The 19,419-nt window shown below is 36.1% G+C and overlaps 1 protein-coding gene and 1 long non-coding RNA gene across 9 annotated transcripts in view; one reads left to right on the top strand and one right to left on the bottom strand.

Annotated features, from left to right (window-relative positions):
- Positions 1–14,455, top strand: part of gapvd1 (GTPase activating protein and VPS9 domains 1) — an 88,699-nt gene extending 74,244 nt beyond the window's left edge. For 7 of the 8 annotated variants that reach the window (XM_009304096.5, XM_068222925.2, XM_009304095.5 and 4 more), the window contains 8 exons: positions 1,092–1,221; positions 1,346–1,458; positions 2,131–2,290; positions 4,288–4,475; positions 5,856–6,069; positions 7,666–7,738; positions 7,827–8,024; positions 10,603–14,455. In XM_009304096.5, the coding sequence (XP_009302371.1) occupies positions 1,092–1,221; positions 1,346–1,458; positions 2,131–2,290; positions 4,288–4,475; positions 5,856–6,069; positions 7,666–7,738; positions 7,827–8,024; positions 10,603–10,743 (1,217 nt within the window). In that variant the 3' untranslated portion in view covers positions 10,744–14,455. The remainder of the gene's footprint in view (positions 1–1,091; positions 1,222–1,345; positions 1,459–2,130; positions 2,291–4,287; positions 4,476–5,855; positions 6,070–7,665; positions 7,739–7,826; positions 8,025–10,602) is intronic. The other variant, NM_001002420.2, reaches the window with a different exon arrangement.
- Positions 1–19,419, bottom strand: part of LOC141375667 (uncharacterized) — a 132,429-nt gene that overhangs the window by 8,023 nt on the left and 104,987 nt on the right. The gene's annotated exons all lie outside the window — the stretch shown is intronic.

The raw sequence follows: 19,419 nt of genomic DNA, 5'->3' as shown, positions 1-19,419 counted from the left end.
TTTGATGTTTCCCCATTCAAGCAGAATGCTCAAGCATACTGCCCGAGAGGCATTTTAAAGATGGCTGCCGAGTGAAATGACTTGCCTTAAAGCAAAGTGTCCAAACTCGGTCCTGGAGGGCCGGTGTCCTGCATATTTTAGTTCCAACCCCAATTAAACCGTCTGAACCAGCTAATCAAGCTCTTTCTAGGAGTGCTAGAAACTTCCAGACAGGTGTGTTAAAGTAAGTTAGAGCTAAACTGAGCAGGACACCGGCCCTCCAGGAAAGAGTTTGGACACCCCTGCCTTAAAGCCTCAAGTAATTAGAATTTTTTTAATAGGACAAAAAAAAATTCTTATGGTTTAACCATGTCTGAAATTTAACTCAAAACGCTCTTAAAAAGCCTTAAATATGATTTTGTGAAACCTACAGAAACCCTGTTGGAGATGAAATAGAATATTTTCTGGAATATAAGCTGTGGCTAAAGCAGTGGGTGTAATAAAGCAAGAGAAACATGACACTTATCCAAAGGCATTTGTACAAGTTGCTTTTTCTTTTATAAAGTGCTTTTCCCACTCACCAACAGACTTTCATAATAAATGCCGTTTTAAGTCCACTTAAATTTCTGGGTGTTTTCTTTTCTCAACTTTTCTTTTTCTCAATACTTTTAAGAGTTTGTTTTAAAGGGAGGGGAAATATTTAAGGCCACTGGTGGATGTTGCATGAAATTAAACAAGAAGATACAATATCTTTTTTTTAACAAATTTATCATCTAGAAGTATGAGAGTAAGGAAATAAAGCAAATGTGTTTGAGCAGAAGCGATCTCATCGGTCAGTAAAGACTGTTATATCGCATCAGTGTTGCTTTATGTTAAGTGTCTGTTTCATTTGCTTGCATTAATATTGGCTTGTAGGAAAGATTGATTTATTTACTGATTTATGGTAGAGTTTGGGTTTGCATTTTAATTAACTGCATAAAACTGCTTCAACTGATAAATTACTGAAATGTTTTTTTTTTTTTTTTGCCCAACACTGCTTATTTTTCTCTATACTCTCATTCTGATCAAAGTGATCAGTAGTTTGTTATGCACTGATTTACTTTGTTTTTCAGAGTCTTGTCGAGAAGGGGACAGTGAGCACGACTCTCCTAAAGATGAAGCTCTGCAGAACATCTCTGCTGATGATCTTCCGGATTCTGCCAGTCAGACGGCACCACCTCAGGACAAGACTTTCTCCTTCAGGTCTTTCAGACTAGCAAACTCTTACTCTTATAAAAAAAAAAATTCTGATCATAAATTGGCATTTTTATTTGGAATCCAAAACGGCAGTGTAGATTAACAGATCCTCTCTGTTTAATTTCTGCAGTGATATTAAGAAGAAGCTACGCCTGGCACTTTGCTCTGCAGATTCAGTTGTGTTTCCCATCATTCCACCTGCAACAACACGCAACGGTCTTCCAGATCATGCAGATCCTGAAGGTTTGTGTTGCTCCTATTATTGTACATATTACTGACCCTTCAAAACTAATTTATAATGTACAGTTCTTCTAGTTTATGCCACTGCTACATTATTTATTTATGTATTATTGATATTAAAAGTAACAGTAATATTATTATTGTTATATTAAATATAAATCATTAAAAGTTCTTAAAACATGATTATTTTTTAATATAATATTTATGTATTATAGCAATATGAAATATAACATACAATAATAATTGTTAATGTTGTTATTAGTAACATTAAGAACCACTATTTCTAGCCTACTCTTTTTATAACAGTCATTACTTTTATTTTTTCATTTATATTAAATAACAATTACATTGTTTTGTTATTGCATATATCTTGTATAACATTATAAATATATTATTGTAGTTCATTTTATATTCAGCTGTTAGGGTTTATGAAATACAGTACTACTACTATTATTAAGAAGAAAAAGAAAAATATTGTTTAACAATAGCATTTTAATAATAGCCTTGTTTTTATTCATTATTTAATTATTATGACTACATAGTCCTGTTTCAAAGGAAATTCCCTTTTAAAATAAAGTTTTTGCAGCCTTGTACACATGGGGTGAAAGTAGCTGTTGTGAGGTTGAAGACGCTGTGCATTGATGTCTGGCCCCTGTCTCCTCTCTCTCTCCTCAGACAACGAGATTGTGTGCTTTCTGAAGGTGCAGCTGGCGGAGGCCATTAACCTGCAGGATAAGAACCAGATGGCACAGATCCAGGAGACCACGCGCTGCGTCAGCCACCTCGACCCGCGCACCTGCAGAAAACTGCTCACTGCCATGGCAGAGGACTACAGGTACACACATTATTCTTTTAGTGTCCCTAGCTTTCGGTCTCACTGGGTCTGTTTACATGGATACTAGTAATCTAATTATTTCCTTTAAACTCAGTGAAAAAAAATGATGGTTAAGGTGTTTACAGTAGTTTTTGGAATATTATTTTTATGTTCCTATGTCACAGTACATTGACGGATTAATGGTACAAGACATTTTGTCTCCATGTGGTGCAAACTCGCATGTCAATATACAGTTTGTCTTTGTTGCGGTACAATATACAGCTTTATGTCAAGTGCAGTTGACATAACTCAAGTGCAGTTACTTATTTGTAGGTCCACATAATCTGTGCATGTAATTAACCCATCATCGAGTCTATGTATTTATATAAGTTTATATGTGTTCAGTTTTTAAAAAATTATTTTCACTAATGTTATTGTGATATAATAATAATAATATTAAAATGTCCATATGTTTTATTTACAATATAGTTTGTAAAGTAATATTTTTCATCTTTTAGTAAATATATTAAATGAAAGACTTGCTTTGTTTAACAAATAAGTGTATCTAATTGGATTTGCATTGTAAACATTAAATAAAAGTTCAAATGTAATATTTTTTATTTCATATATTAAGTTTTTATTTACGATACTCCCAAAATCATTCCTCATAAAACCACAGATTTTTTACAAAATTCTCTGCAGAAATAGCAAAAAATGTCTGCAGAGTCTGTCTGGCCCTACCTTTTTGTCAACATGTACATGCATATAGATTATGGCACAAACAAATTCTTGCTGTTTTGTTTACCAATAAACTTTTGAGGATTGCCTTGTTTATGTTTCCATGTGTTGCAAAGTAGTGTGAAAAGTCCTGCATAGCAGTAGGTGTTTTCTGATGTATAACCACGAAATTTCTACCAAAGCACAAATATTTCAGATCTACTTTGATTCGTGTACTTTAAGTATGATTTTTCTGGAAAACCATAATAAAACCTCAGTATAGTGATTAATACCACGAAAACAGTGGTAAAATCAGAATATTGTTGTCCATTTAAATGTGTTGATTAGCTATGATTCTATCAAGAGTTAAAATCTATCAAGAGTTAAAATCTCAGTTCTCAAACCTATTTCTGGGGTACCACCATTCTGCATATTTGGCCTGTACAGTGTGTCTCGTTTAACACACCTGATTTAGATAAGCTCATGTTCATACCGACATGTTAGCTGCTCTTTAGCTCTTGCATATGGTAAATCGGCTGATCTCAAAGTTAACTTCACTTTGACACAAGAGATTTGCACCACACTGTTAGCAGCACCGCCAAATGAAACTTCTGACAGAAATGTGAAGCATTATTTACATTATATCATCACATTTGCATACAAGTCACGTTACACTCCGTTTTATACACTTTGAATTGAACACACTTCATTCAAACTGCAGCCATGGCAGAATATCTTCACAGGGCACTTGTGGTTGATTGGAACAAACCTCTGAAGTAGTAAGAGAAACATGCAACATAGGCAGAGCGGTGGTAAGCCAGGCATAAAATATTTGCGAAAAAAATTCTGATTCCGTGCCATGTGTTCAGGACTGGGAAAATAACGCAATCGTTTCTGTAAACTAAGAAACCACTTTTTTTCCTCCTGCACCTTTGCTTGGGTGTTTTCAGATCATATGATGAGATGAGATCATTCACTGGTTCATCTGGTTACCCAATTACATTGTCTGTTAAGGCAACAATAACATGACTTTTGACATGACATGACGTATACATTCTAAAATGTATTCCATAATGTGTTTCCATAGTAGTTTCTGCACCTTTTTTAGCAGATAAATAGTTTTTTAAAAGTTAAAGTTTATGTAAACGTTTATTTACAATTCAATTTTTGAATTTAAGCACATCTTAGCATTTTCATCCAACATCCAAAATGATCCCTTTTCTCTCTTTTACTTGCACACAACTTAAATTGTGCAGACAATTTTTTTGGCAAGACTCAATAATGAGTGTTTTGTGCGATAGGAAGCGGGCTCCATACATCGCCTATCTGACACGTTGTCGGCAGGGCCTGCAGACATCTCAGGCTCATCTGGAGAGACTCCTGCAGAGAGTGTTGAGAGATAAAGAAGTGGCCAACCGCTACTTTACCACTGTCTGTGTCCGACTACTGCTGGAGCACATGGAGTCCAAGATGCTTGACTTCATTAAAGGTTTGCATCAGCCTCTGCAAATGCGTTTTTATAATTTAAGTCAAGTCTATTCTGCTCACAAAAGCTGCACTTTACTCAATTAATAATACAGTAAAAACTGTGAAATATTATTCATATGTAAAATTACTGTTTTCTTGTTGAATGTAGCTTAAAACTTCATTTAATTCTATGGTTCAAAGCTGAATTTTTAGCATGAAGCAAGACATTTTTTTTCAACATTGATTATGATGATTTGTTTAAATATTGATTAATCATTGAGAACAGATAATAATTGTTGATAATAATAATAATAATAATAATAATAATAATAAATTATGCCAAAAAAAATATACATCTAATTTTTAACTTAATTTAATATATATATTTTTTGAATTGTATAAATATTTTTGATGTTTTACAGTTTTTACTGTGCTTTTGATAAACTTCATGCAGCCTTGGTGAGCAGAAAAGACTTCTTTTAGAAACATTAAAACGTCATGCTGATCCACAGCTTTTGGCCGGTAGTGTATAACTGCTTGTACTTTCACATTTGGTGTTGATTGCTGAATCCTGAAAAATCCGGACCTTTATTAGTCATATGGTCATTCTGAGAGCAGAGGTGGATATTTGTCTCATTAGAGCTGAAGGTCTTTAATTACCTGCCGGCCACTAGCCAGCTGGTGTTCTCTGTCAGAGACCAGTTCAGTGCTTATAAAAATACATGTGTTTTTATAGTTACTAATTTTATGTAGTACTTACACATGGTTGGCCCTTCTCTGGCCATAGTGGCTCATTAAGTTTCTATTTGGTGTATTGCTCTGGTGTTCAGTGTATTGATAATGCCTGAGATTCTTGGAGATGTGGTGGTGGATTACATTCTTATTAATAGTGTAGAAACATCACTGTCTGACTATTGATTTAGTTCATTAAAAATACGGTACTAATCAAGAAGTTTGGAATTTTAACATTTGTTTTCAATTAAATCTTCAAGACTGCAACATCCTAAATTAGTAATACTTGGAAATATAATTAAAATTTAAAATAAATAAATTAATAATTATTGTAATATTTTATTATTAATAATGTTATATTTTCCAAACTTTTTTCTTCACAAATAAAGTACAACTGTCTAACCCTACATTTTTAAACGGTTGTGTAAAAAAACGTAACTACAAAGCACTAGATTCACACAGACATGCTATTTGTAAATAAAATCATTTTTTGTCATCAATGGACAAAGAAGAGAGGCTAGAGTAGCTGCAGATGGTTAAAAATCTACAATATTGCCATTATACGGTATAAAATGACCAAGGGTTTTTAACTGATATTTAATTGAATGTAGCGTTTGACTTGTATTAAGAAACCGTGCATTTGAGACTGACTCTTCCTGTTGTTCTGCAGCATTTCAGGGATGCACAGCAGCTGATGATAAGACAGCAGCCGTGGAGGATTTCCTGCGTTACCTGTATGGAGCCATGGCCCATGATGCCATCTGGCAGTACGCCAGTGAAGAGCAGCTCCAGGACGCACAGATGGCCATCGAACGCAGCGTCATGAACCGCATCTTCAAACTGGCATTCTACCCCAATCAGGATGGGGACATCCACAGAGACGAGTGAGTTTTACCTGCTTCCTTTTCTCTTTTAATTCTTTCAGTGTGTCTGAACCACATGTGCTGCATCGAACAATCTCTTCTCCAGTTCAATCCAGGCGAAATTAGAAAGTATCCGATGCTCTGATGCTCTAAACCAGTGGTCTCACCTCAGGGCCATTTTAGTGACTGACAAAAAAAGTGGACACCTGACATAATTGATGCATCTGAGGATAACAGACATGACGGTTTTATTTCAACCGTTACCTGTCATCAGTGATAATGCAAATCAGCACGTTTATCGTGTCACACATAAGCTGCTGAAATATATCTGTTGTTGTTGTGTGTATGGCCAGGCGTTAGACACTCACTCAGTCATTTTTCCACAGATTATATGTCGTCAAAACTCCTCCGTCAAAACAGCTTTTTGTTTCTTGTTGTAAATATTGAAGGGGGAGTTTAAATTGCTATGCAAATACGACAAATAGTAGGCAAAATAGTTATTATTCTGTCCCAACCAATTGTATTGTCCCAATAGCGTAAGAACAGCAGAAAGCAGTTTGGGTAGCTTAAGAGACTTCACTGGCAAAATAAAGCTTTAGTTAAAAAAGTGCACTTACGGACATATTTTTTACTTTTAAATCTGCGACAGAATTAAAACACATGTGTGTTACTCTCGACTGTACACTGAGAGAAAATAAAAGTAGAACTAATCTGAATGCAGTACTTTAAATGAAGACTGGGTGGTGGGTCTAAACCACAAGTGACTAGATGCGACTGCACAACAATGATTGAGGTCCAAAAGCATGTTTTCAGATCTCATATTTTTGATGTCAGTTGCGGGAGGGAGGAGGAGGGCGTACTGTAAATGGCCCATGGGCCGGCAGATTAAGACCCCTGCTCAACTCATTTTGGGCAAGTCCCCATTTTTTTAGGATGTTATTATTAATATATTAATCTCAAGGTTATCTATAAGCTAATGTGCTTCAAAATGATGACAACATAAGCATTTAAAGGATGTAAGCATTCTAAACTTGTTTCCTTTGCCAAAATTGATCAATGATTTTTTTCAATGACATCACATCATGCTTCAATTTCTCAACAGATCTTCTGACCAGTCAAATGCTGTGTTAATATCTGAAGTGTCTCACCCCCTACTAGATGCTACTGCTGCAGTTATTCACATGAAACCGAGCGTTTATACCTTAAATATTCACCTAAACACTCTCTGGCTCTAAAAAACACACTAGCACGCAGCAGCAACCGCAGCAATAGAGTATTAGTATATCCATCTCAGCATTATTATTACAAACTGTGGTGGTTATAAGTCAGATGTGGAGCGCACATACTTAAGAGCGGTGTTGTCGCGCGCCTACTGAAGGGCGGTATGTGTCGCGGGGGCACTTTTGATCATTTTGGAAGGGCACTTTCTATCCAAGACTAATAAGGGCATGTGCACTGCACAGGTTGAGCCCTATGTGTGCTAGTGCCTGAGCTACTCAAAATGCCCCACCCTGTCATTATATTGTTTTACTTAAAATTACGTCTTGCAAAAAAATAAAAAGCTGGACTTCAAGGGGACCCTTAATGTCCAATAACGGGATGTCTCTTTTATTCAAGGCTATTCCATGAGCACATTCAGCGACTGTCTAGAGTGGTGTCGGCCAATCATAAAGCTCTGCAGATCCCTGAGGTAACCATTGGCTGTTTGTCTTGGATGTATAAGCAATTCTAAATGAAGACAGAAAAGCAGTCTGATGTGTTTGTGTGAATCTGCGCAGGTGTATCTGAAAGAGGCTCCGTGGCCTTCTGCACAGGCTGAGATCAAGACCATCAACGCCTATAAGACCCCGCGAGATAAAGTGCAGTGTATCTTGCGCATGTGCTCCACCATTATGAACCTGCTCAGCCTGGCCAATGAGGATGCTGTACCCGGCGCGGATGACTTCGTCCCTGTGCTCGTCTTTGTTCTGATTAAAGTAAGTCAATAGACACGTCTGCAGTGTGGTAATGCTGCTAATGGCTTTAAAGTGTGTTGTGTGTTCTGTAACAGCACAATGATCATTTCTAATACTCGGCACAAAGGCCCAAAAGCATTGGTGTCTAGGTAATCAAATATCCTTTGGCGTTTAATAAAAATATGTCTTTAGAAGCCGATTAAATGATTTCAGCTCGTTCTGTGATTGCAATTGTGGCACATCCACAGCACACAGTGACTTAATTAAACTGTTTTAGGATGTAATGAAAAGCTGCACATCTTTTTAAATGCAGCTCTCTAAAGGCTTAAAGATTCTTTTCTTAAGCCTTTAGAAAGAGCTCCAGTATTACCTTGTCTTTGCCTCTGAGGTTTAAAAACTTAATAGCATTATAAGTGCATTATAATGCTCGAGGAAAGGTTTAATTTAAATGAGTTAATACTAATATTATTATCTATAACAGGGATAGGGAACCTATGGCCCGGGAGCCACATATGACTCTTTAAACAAAAATATGTGGCTCTCCGCCTTTCTCCCTACAAAAAACAATTATCTCACTAAAAATCCGTTTCCTATTAAAAATACAATTAAAATGACCTTTTTATTTTATATTTTTACAGCAAAATGAATAAGGATAAAAATAAAAGGACATTTCAATGTGCATGTGCAGTGCTGTGGAGAAAAAAAAGAAAAAAATTCTATAAATTAACCTTTCTTAATTCATGGACTTGTCAACATGTGATGCTTATATATCCCCAATCGCTCTTTTAAAAAAATGCATTTGGCAAAAAAAAAAATCAGAAATAGCTCTTTGCTGAGAAAAGGTTCCTGACCCTTGACCTATAATAGTATATTATTATCTGCATTTATTTGTTAAATGCAAAAATAAAAATGATTTTAATGTAGAATTTTATTAAATATTAAGTTTAAAATTGTTAACATAGTAAAAAGTATTTCATATATTATATATAAGCAATCAGAGCTTGACATTAACTTTTTTTGATCACCAGCCGCTGTGGCTAGTAGTTTTCCAACATTAATACCCGCTCACCATTTTCACCAGCCACAATTTTGTTGTTGGGAAAAGATATGCATAAATATTGACTTTGGCATCCTAAAATTACTTGTTTTAAATTTTGTGTAATTTCCACATGCCTCCTCATTCATTTCACTTTTGTGTGTTGTGTGTGATCTTGCTCAACGAGCATGAGCAAATGGGTTGTGCTTTCATAGTGTCGCATTGCAATTAGTTTTTATTTTACATGACTTTTGATGGCTCAACCCTAAGGATTTCATTTACACCATAAATAAAAAAGAAACTATTCTTAGCCTAAAATAACTGTAAGCAAAAGAAAGCAGATGAAAAACATACTGTGTGCGGTTAATGAAAGGATGATCACGTGAAAGTTTAAAGCGAAAGCAACCTGCTGCTCACAAAAAGACCTTTAAAAAATCTGGAGCATCAGGACTGTGGGTGCATGAGTGTTGCTTTTTGTCCAGTCTATTTAAAGAGAACCGATTAAACCAGTTACGTTTCCAGGCACAGATGCTTCTCGCAAGGAACTGTTTTAACTTTTAGACACTCGCGTGCATTACATCACCTGAATTCCTCCTGGACACCGAAACCCTCATCAGTGCGTCAGGATCGCTTGTGTCTCAGATCATCCTCTCATTCATTATTCACCTGCTTTCTTTTGCTCACGCGAACACCGTGATTATTGTCGTCCATCATGCTGGCCCCTCAGTGGGCAACAGTTATTGTTGAACTCTGCTTTTTCAAGAAAACTACGATTTAAAATTTACTTCAACCAGCCAAAGCGGCTGGTGGAGAGTAGCTGTCTAACCCACCACAGCTTAAATCTACACACATTTGGCAGGTGTTATTGTCAAGCCCTGTTAGCAATTATATATAGGCACAATCATTAGCCCTCCTGTAAAACTGTTAAGTGGTGCTTAATGAAGAGATGATTTTTAAATATATAAATTTTAAAATAATTTAATCATATTTATATATTTTTAAATATAAAATAAAATATTACCTCATTACGTGTGTCTTAGCCATGATGTTAATACTAAGTGTTTTACTAGTTAGTTTACAAGATACTAGAATTCCGCTTAAAGTTTAAACTAAAAGGTTGAACTAGGTTCATTCGGTTAATTTGACAAGTGAAAGTAACATCATTTTTTAAATCATTAAACATTTTAAGAATATATCATGTCATTTAAACTTAAAAAAACATTTTTTTAAAGAATGTAATGCATCTTTCCTTATTACTGCTTAATTTTTGTCAAATATATTCATTTTAAACAGCATTGTACTTAAAATGTTAAAGCCTCCTAAGTCTTCAACAACAAACTCAATGCACCAATCCATATTTTGTTTGCTTGATGGCCTGTTATTGTTACATGTGGGGTTTTTTTCCCCCCGCATCTCCCCACCCAATAGCAATTTGTGTCTGCAATGCTCACGCCCACACCAGATTTTTCGCAACTTGTAAGTGCGCTTGAATGTGTAAGCATGCACAATGTGGGTGGTCAGATGTTAATTCCCCCCTCTCGCTCGTTCTCTCCCTTCCTCCAGGCAAACCCACCCTGCCTTCTGTCCACCATTCAGTACATCAATAATTTCTACGCCAGCAGGCTGAGCGGGGAGGAGTGCTATTGGTGGATGCAGTTCACTGCTGCCGTGGAATTCATTAAAACCATCGACGATCGCAAGTGAAGCAGAACAGCCACCTGTATGGGCAGACTGTAGGAAGGAGAGAGAAAGAGAGAGAGAGAGAGGACAGCGCGGATGACTACTCTTCCCTTCATCCAGATCTGTAAAGGTGTACATAAATAGACACTTTGATCAAAAATTAGACAGGTTTTACTTCAACGCCGTGTTAAACGAATGAAATCCATGTTAGCAAATGGCAACGTTGGCATTCTCTACTGATCTCGCTTATAACCCACAACCTTTTCTGTAGTATTTGGGGAGCAACCGGGGCTTAGAATCAACTCTTTCTCTATATTAAAAGCAGATTTAGCAAGTAATTAGCTCTGTTGAAACGTAGCTATCAAGCGAAAAAGGGACCAGGAACTATATACAGATCATGTGTCGGGACGCTTCAGTGTAAATCGTGCAATCTCACCCCCGTTCAACGCTACCAGTCACATTTCCAGTCATATCGAAGAACGCATCACCTAAAGATGCTGCCAATGTATCAATGTTACAGATTGAATGAATCATGCCATTATTTTAACAGGGCAGCTTGTTCTATGAATGTAAACAGGTGTTGTCATTATTGTACATTCATTCTTTTCCTACGTTTTCCGGACGATTTGAAAATAAGGGCCCACATATTTATATAAAATAAAATGTATTTATTACTTAACTCCTGTATTTAATGTTTTATTATACTTACTGGCTGGGTTAATGCACATGGTTCGGTCGAGGAATCTCACAGAGAGCTGCTAAAACAGGGTGTCTTCACATTAGTGGATTAGTGCCTTGCTGATATTTGCGCTAACACTCGTTCCTTCGGTTTTGGTGGATTTTTCAGCACACCTAGGGTTCCTTGCATCTTCCTGAACAAGTCAGGTCAGATCTGTCACATTTAAGTCTGGCTTAGCGTAGTTATTAATAACAATCTGGTACATGCCAAGTTTAAACACCCCACAATTGGATGCTTGGTATGTCGATGCTTGTTTGTCTTACAGTGTGGTCTTATATACTAGTCTCTGCTGTTGTCCCTGAAAATATTGACCTAGTGTTTAAAGTCTATGTTTAAAGTTGGGATACTTTAGGTTTAAATCACTGTTCCTTTTATAATGCAGCTCCCAAGTCAAACTATGAATTAGGAAAACTATTGCTGTTTCTTTTGAGGTATACGCTCAGATAATTATTATTATATATTTTTTATTTTAGAGGTACAACTTTTTACCACCTGTAAAGGAACCAGTTAATATTATGCAACCTTTAGGCAGGGAAAAGGTACAGCAGCTCCCTTTAAAGATATAATTCACCCAAAAATGAAAATTTGCTATTAATTTACTGATGTAACCAAGAAAAATACATTAGAACAAGATGATTTTTATGCATAACCACCTTTCTCTACCGACACAACAGACAAAACAAAAGAAATGCCCTGAAAAAACCTGCTGGTCTTATGAAGCGGAATGATTGGTCTCTACTAAAAAGTGATGATCATTTACAGCACAAGCTTGTTCTTCAGTCTGTTGTGAATGCATTATATTGATGTATATCTGTAGCCTCTCTAGGTGCCAGTAGTTGTTGAGCAGGAGTAAATTAACAGCAACATTTTGTTTTTGGATGATCAGTCCTTTTAAAGGGAGAAGGTGATCGCTGCAGAGCCACTTTGGTGGAGCTCACGTCCAATAAGGCGGAGCTTGAGCACCAGCTCTTCCTCCAGTAACCCAGCAAGCTTTTTTTGTTTTAAAAGATGTCTAATCTAAAAAATCTATTAGACGTCCAAGACTAGTCATCAAATGAACAGAAATAATGACTACACATATAAAGTCTGTCTAATCTGTCTATTTGATGACTAGTTTTTGGCTATTCTTAAGTGTCTAATAGATTTTTACTGATAGCTCAAGTTTAGCCTTGTTTTTGCCAAGCTGTCTACCTTTAGATGTCTATTAAACACAAAATTGTTTGCTGGGAAGCTGTCTTAATGCGTACACCTACCCTGTCCCTAACCCCAACCCCCAGTGACATCAATTGTAGAAGAAATGCAGCAAGGAGGAGCTGGAGCTCAAACTCCCCCTTACTGGAGCTCAGCTCTGCCCTTGTGGCTCTGCGGTGAGTACAACTTGTTTAAAGGTACTCTCCTGGTGATAACCTGTTGTACGCCTAAAGATGCAATTTTTGCACATTTTGTTTTCCTTCTGACAGTGTGTATAGGTTTAAATGGCAAAGATCGCTTTAAAACTGGCATCATTAACAGCGCTTGATTCTTAGTGTATCGATGTTGCTGAGGAGAACATATACATGTTATACAGGCTACCTCATGTGATAATCCCGCTAGCGCAGATCCTTCATAACACCTTCTGCTTTTCATATTAAGTGAATTACAGCACAAATAGGAATATAGAATATCCTCCTCGCGTATGTGTCGGTAAACTCGCCTTTATTAGATCAGAATTTCCCGTTAACCTTTGCACACAAGTAGAAGTAGGGCAAAAAGAACTGTAGCCCTAATATTTAGTTGTGCTTGTCAGCAGTTTTTCCTCCTTTAATGTCATTTCATGTTACTTCTAGAGATGTGCAAACATCTGAAAAAACAAACAAACTGAATCATGGTCCTAAGGATAGTAGATGCACTTAGAACAAATTAGTTCTACCTCCAACTATGTACATAAAGGGATGAATCAAATGTTGTATTGCATTAGCTTTTATAGCCTTTAGAGCTCTGTATATACTTTCCCCCTCATATTTTCTTCTGATTTGAATGATGCATGACTCAATATTGCCGTATATTTCTCATTTGCACAAACTGTAACAAAGAGCATCAGCTATAAGACTCTTTATTTGCAGTGCACTTTGAAGCAACACTGATATTCTGTATGATATAGCAGTTATATTCTATATAACAGAGCTTTTATATTCTATATAAGTGTTATTGCGGAGTATCTTTGTTCGTACTTATAATATTCCAATATAATTAAGAAAGGAATGAGTCAAACTGGCCTTTTCTCTAATGTTTCTCAGTTTCTCTAATGTGGAAAGGGGTTTGCAGTGCTTGATTTTTGTTTTAGTCTGTTTTTTCTAACTAGATGGCTCTGTTCACATTGGGGAGATTAGTTGCCAAAGTAAATCACTGACTATATTTCTAAAACATGTACTTTTACTGAGACTTTTTTGTTGTTGTGCTATCTAAAATATGCACCGTGAGGGTTGTGTAATCTGTGGGAAACATTTGAAGACGACTAAATCTGAATTTCTTTCTGTACATTCTTGAAAAAGTTTTGGCGTTCAGCATTTAACCTGAAGAAAAATGGCGAGGCTTCACTGTGCTAAATATTCTAACCCAAAAGGCTAATATCAAAAAATCTTGTTGGTTTCTAAGACGACTGTTCATTCAACTAATAAAACAAACGACTATTCTACTCAACACCCTGTTTTTAGTGTGATTAACAGGTGTAAACAGGGTTTTACTGTACTGAACTGGCTTAGTATTTACACACTATTGTTGACTGACAGTAAGGTGTTTCACTCGATGTGTTTAAGAGCTTTATAATCCTATCCGTACCATGTTGGTCCACTTTTTTGAAGAGCATGCAAAGAGAATTATGGGTAATGGCTTGCATTTGTGAGCTTTACTCACTTGGGGCTTCTGTTGGGAAGGCATTCTGTGTGTTATGTGATTTAATATAAACCTGTACATAATTCTTTAAAAAACGATTAAAGACTTTTTTTCCGTGAAAAAAAATGCAAAGGTCTGTTTTTCGGCAAATGTCCTGATGGAATCATGTCTGATAATGTATGTTCTGGTTACTTTTAGTTTTAAAGTTCAGAAGGCCTGTTTTTGCAACGCTTTCTTAGGGAAATTCGTAACTTTTTTGATTTAGTGGCGAATTTATATGAATTTGTACGATCTCATTCATACAATTTAGTACAATTTGCTCATCCCCGATTGATGGTTAGGTTTAGGGGTGGGGTTGTGTGCCACGCCTCCTTTAACAAAAAAAAACACATTTTAGTGCGAATTAGCCACTAAACTGACAAAAAATAAAATAGTTACGTTTTCTCGTGAGATCAGGTTGGTTTTGCCTACTCCTGTAAAACCCAACAGTTAGCTTTATCAAATGAAATGAGTGTAGTTAACTCAAAATTTACTGGATGTTAATTTTACTCATTTAAAAAAAAAAGAGTTTTGAATTCAATGTTGAAGGAGTTAATTAAATTCCTCATTACTTCAACCAAAATGGAGTAAGTTCACAGTACTCGTATAGATTAGTTTTTTAAACTCAAATGGTTTGTCACAATCAGCTTCCTCAAACGGTTTGAGTTGCCCTAACTTATTGGGTTTTCCAGTACTCAGTTGGTTTGAGTTGCCGTAACTTATTGGGTTTTACAGTACTCAGTTGGTTTAAGTTCTTTTCATTTATTGGGTTTTATTGTGCTCAAATTGCTTCGTTTACTCAAATAGATAAAGTTTACAGTACTCATTAAGATTACTTTTTGAACTAAAATGGTTGTTTGCAATCGGTTTTCTCAAATAGTTTGAATTACCTTCATTTTTTGGGTTTTACAGTGCATGTTATAGAAAAGGCATTTGTGACCTTATTCTGTAATCATCATTATATACCTATTGTATTTCACTTGTTTTTTTTTCTCGCGAAGCAAATTTTTTAAAATTATGATATTCAGAATAGTGTAGGAAAGCCCTCTTTATGAATTCCTATAAAGACTTATTTCTTAATTTATTTACATCTCAGTCCTGACAGATCTCAAAAATTCAAGATTAAAGACTTATTTTCGACTGTTTACATCTCAGAAATGATATTAACCTCTTCTAATTCTGTCTTTTCTCATAATTGTGACTATTTAACCCTTCTGCTCTGAGGAATAAATCATAATTGTGTAATTCAGAATTCTAAAGACATACTATAAAAATGTTGTGTGTAATTGTCAACTACACTAATATACACTACCTGAATAAAGTCTTGACGTCGATCCAGTTGTAAGAGCAACAAATAATAACTTGACTTCTAGTGGATCATTTGGAAAAGTGGCAGAAGGTAGATTTGTCAGATCAATCATCTGTTGAACTGCATCCCAATCATCACAAATACTGCAGAAGACCTATTAGAGCCTGCATGGACCCAAGATTGACATAGAAATCAGTCAAGTGTGGTGAAGGAAAAATCATGGTTTGGGGTTACATTCAGTATGGGGGTGTGTGAGAGATCTGCAGAGTGGATGGCAACATCAACAGCCTGAGGTATCAAGAAATTCGTGCTGCCCATTACATTACTAACCACAGGAGAGGGCAAATTCTTCAGCAGGATAGCGCTCCTTCTCATACTTCAGCCTCCACATCAAAGTTCCTGAAAGCAAAGAAAGTCAAAGTGCTTCAGGATTGCCCAGCCCAGTCACCAGACATAAACATTATTGAGCATTTCTGAGGTAAGATGGAGAAGGAGGCATTGAAGATGAATAAAGAATCTTGGTGAACTACAGGAGTCCTGCAAGAACGCTTTCTTTGCCATTTCCAGATGACTTATTAATAAGTCATTGCAGAGATCTATGGATGCAATTGTCCAAGCTGATATTAATCTTTTTCCTCACTGCACCATGACTTTAAATTCTATGCTGTACATCATACTGCTATGTCAGACTTTACTGTCCTAATTAAATAATTAAAAATCATGGCATGATCATATTTTATTTTGGTAAAATAAGCATATTGGGGCCTTTGCCTTTCATATAAGCCACATCTGATACCAAATGATCAACTAGACATCAAGTTATTATTTGTTTTTCCTAAAGCTTGGATAGGCGAAAAGACTATTGTCAGATGTGTGTATCAATTTTTTTATTTTACAAAAACAATTGTGTATTATGAAAACATTTTTGCTGCTTATTTGTCAACTACCTTAAATATACTTGACTTATATATAATTTACTTAACTAATATACTTGCCCAAATATAGTATTGCTAAAAAAAAAAAACATTGTATATACTATAATTAAAGTCTCATATGGCAAAGTCTTAAGAGTGAGGAAATTTTCCAAGCTTTATTATTATTAATATATTAATTTACCCCTTGATTTTCAAAAGAAACAGGAGATCAGATTGTTGTTAACATCTTAAATAAAGGCCATTTTCTCAGTGACTGAATCTTCCACACTGTTGTCCATCACTCTCACATCCAGCTCATCACCGGACCCCAGAATGACGAAACAAAGCCAGCCACAAATAGCAAAGCCCCCGCACTCGCCACACATTTAATTACCACTGACAACTGTATAGTGGATTTGTAATTGGAGATTTTTTTTTTCTCCATCCTCAGCGTAATAGTCTCTCTCTCTCCTGCCCTCGCCACTCCACTGCTCTAATTGTAATCTCTCCATCAGAGGAAAAGAACTCAGCGGGACGCCTTTTGCTTCTCTTGATGATATCTCCGAATGTTCATTTAAATTCAAATTTGGCCAGAAAAAGGGGTAATTAGTTGTATTAATAACCCGAAATGACTGGCTTCGGTCTGGAGATGAGATGGCTTTTGTTTAGGTGAGATCGGGCTGGATATCGGCGGCCCGCTGCGCGAGATGGAGGCCTTATTGGCGAAACAGGCTATGATATGAATAAACTTTGATTAGACAACACGAGGTCGTCGCCCCCCCATCTGAACACATTTGGCAGTCCCGTGGCCGTGTTATTGTCGTTTATGCGTTTGTAAACAAAGGTTCTTGGGGGTTTGCTGATTGGATTGTGCACGCTGGATTTGGGAATGGGTTTTGTCTGATGCAACTGTGTTACATATTGATGTCAGATTGTTGCGTGAAGATCTAAACAGCCTGAGGGCCGAGCCCAGATGGCACTGAAATCACAGATCATCAGTCCAGTGAGGCGCACACATGACTACACACACACATACACACTATGCTCAGTACTTGTAAATATTTTGATTTATTTATCTATAACAGCAGAATTTATCGTGGGTCAGTCACCTTTAGCACAGGCTAAACACTTGCTGCTTGTTCAAACTATTTATTTTAAATGAGTTGAAACAACACAATTCTTGTTTTATTTTGGGACAACTTAATTGTTTTATGTTCAAACCACTTAAATTTGTAAAAAAAATATTTAAATATGATTTGATCAAAGGAAATGTGTGGAAACCAGGATTTCATTACAATATACTGTAGGCTGGTACGACTCTACCTAGACCACAGAATGTTAAGTTGCACAAGTATATTTTTGACAACGGCTAAAATAAAAAAATAAATAAAAACATGACTGCAAATGGGTCAAAATAAATATTTAATGCCACAAAATCATTTGATATTAGGTGCACAATGATCCATGAAGGAAATATCATAACACTGTGTTTTATTATGCATTGCCAAGCGCTTCATTTAGACAACTTTAAAGCTGATTTTCTCTGTATTTTGACTTTCAGACTCCAGATTTTTTAAATACTTTTACCTCTGTTCCTAATATTGTTCTGTTTAATAAACCCTACATCAGTGGAAAGTTAATTTATTCAGCTTTCAGGTTTTGTATAAATCTCTATTTTTTTAAAAAAAGAATTGTCGTTTATGACTGATTTTGTGTTTTCAAAATCGCCTTTGGTACATATGAAATGATTCAGTTCAATTCACCTTTATTTGTATAGAGCTTTTACAATGTAGATTGTGTCAAAGCAGCTTCACATAGAAGATCATAGTAAATTGAAACAGTGTAGTTCAGTTTTCAGAGTTTAAGTTCAGTTCAGTGTGGTTTAATAATCACTACTGAGAGTCCAAACACTGAAAAGCAAATCCATCGACGCGCAGCTCTACAGATCCTGAACCATGCAAGCCAGTGGCGACAGCGGCGAGGACAAAACTTCACCAACTGGCGAAAGTGAAGAATCAAAAAACCTCAAGAGAAACCAGGCTCAGTTGGGCAAGACCATTTCTCCACTGGCCAAACGTCTTGTGCAGAGCTGCAGTCAAGGCGCCAGAGGGAGGAAGCTGGACCTCAGCGAAGACATGTCACTCCCTGGAGAATCACAGGAATCAGTCTCATGCTCTCCACTCCTTCATGATCACCACAGTAGCAGCTCAAGATACGGCCTGGTCCAGGATATGGAAACCTTGCGATCATTGACAAATAAAAGTAAAATATAAACACAAACAGTATATGCACAAAGTTATTACAGTACAACATTAGCTTTGCACTTACTAAAAATATAAAAACTATAGCTAAAAACCATATTTTGTTGTGTGTTAAAGGGCACTTATAATACCGATTTTACAAGATGTAAGATAAGCCTTTCAACTCCAAATACCCATCAGATTATTTATTATAGCCTCGAGATTCTGCCTATTTTGGTATCTGAATATATTGTAGCTGTTTTTGTAGCCTTTAAATCCAAATGAGTTGCCCACCGCTCCCACGAGCGTGTCTGCTTCTCATCACGAGTTACATCAGATAAACAGCACAGTGACAGAGACAGACTCAGAAGAAGCTGATTACGGCTTATTAATCAAAAATACCAAGTAAGTTTGTTTGATGTATTTGTGGTGGTTTATTCAAGCCTTTCTGAAACGATGAGTCAAACACAAATGCATTTGCAGTACACACACACACACATATATATATATAACTTAAAAAAAAAAATATATATATATATTATTTAGTTAATAATATATATATTATTAACTTTTAAAAATCACAATGTT

The sequence above is a fragment of the Danio rerio genome, chromosome 8 (assembly GCF_049306965.1).
Source record: "Danio rerio strain Tuebingen ecotype United States chromosome 8, GRCz12tu, whole genome shotgun sequence".
Classification (NCBI taxonomy): domain Eukaryota; kingdom Metazoa; phylum Chordata; class Actinopteri; order Cypriniformes; family Danionidae; genus Danio; species Danio rerio.
This window is presented reverse-complemented; position numbering and strand designations above follow the sequence as displayed.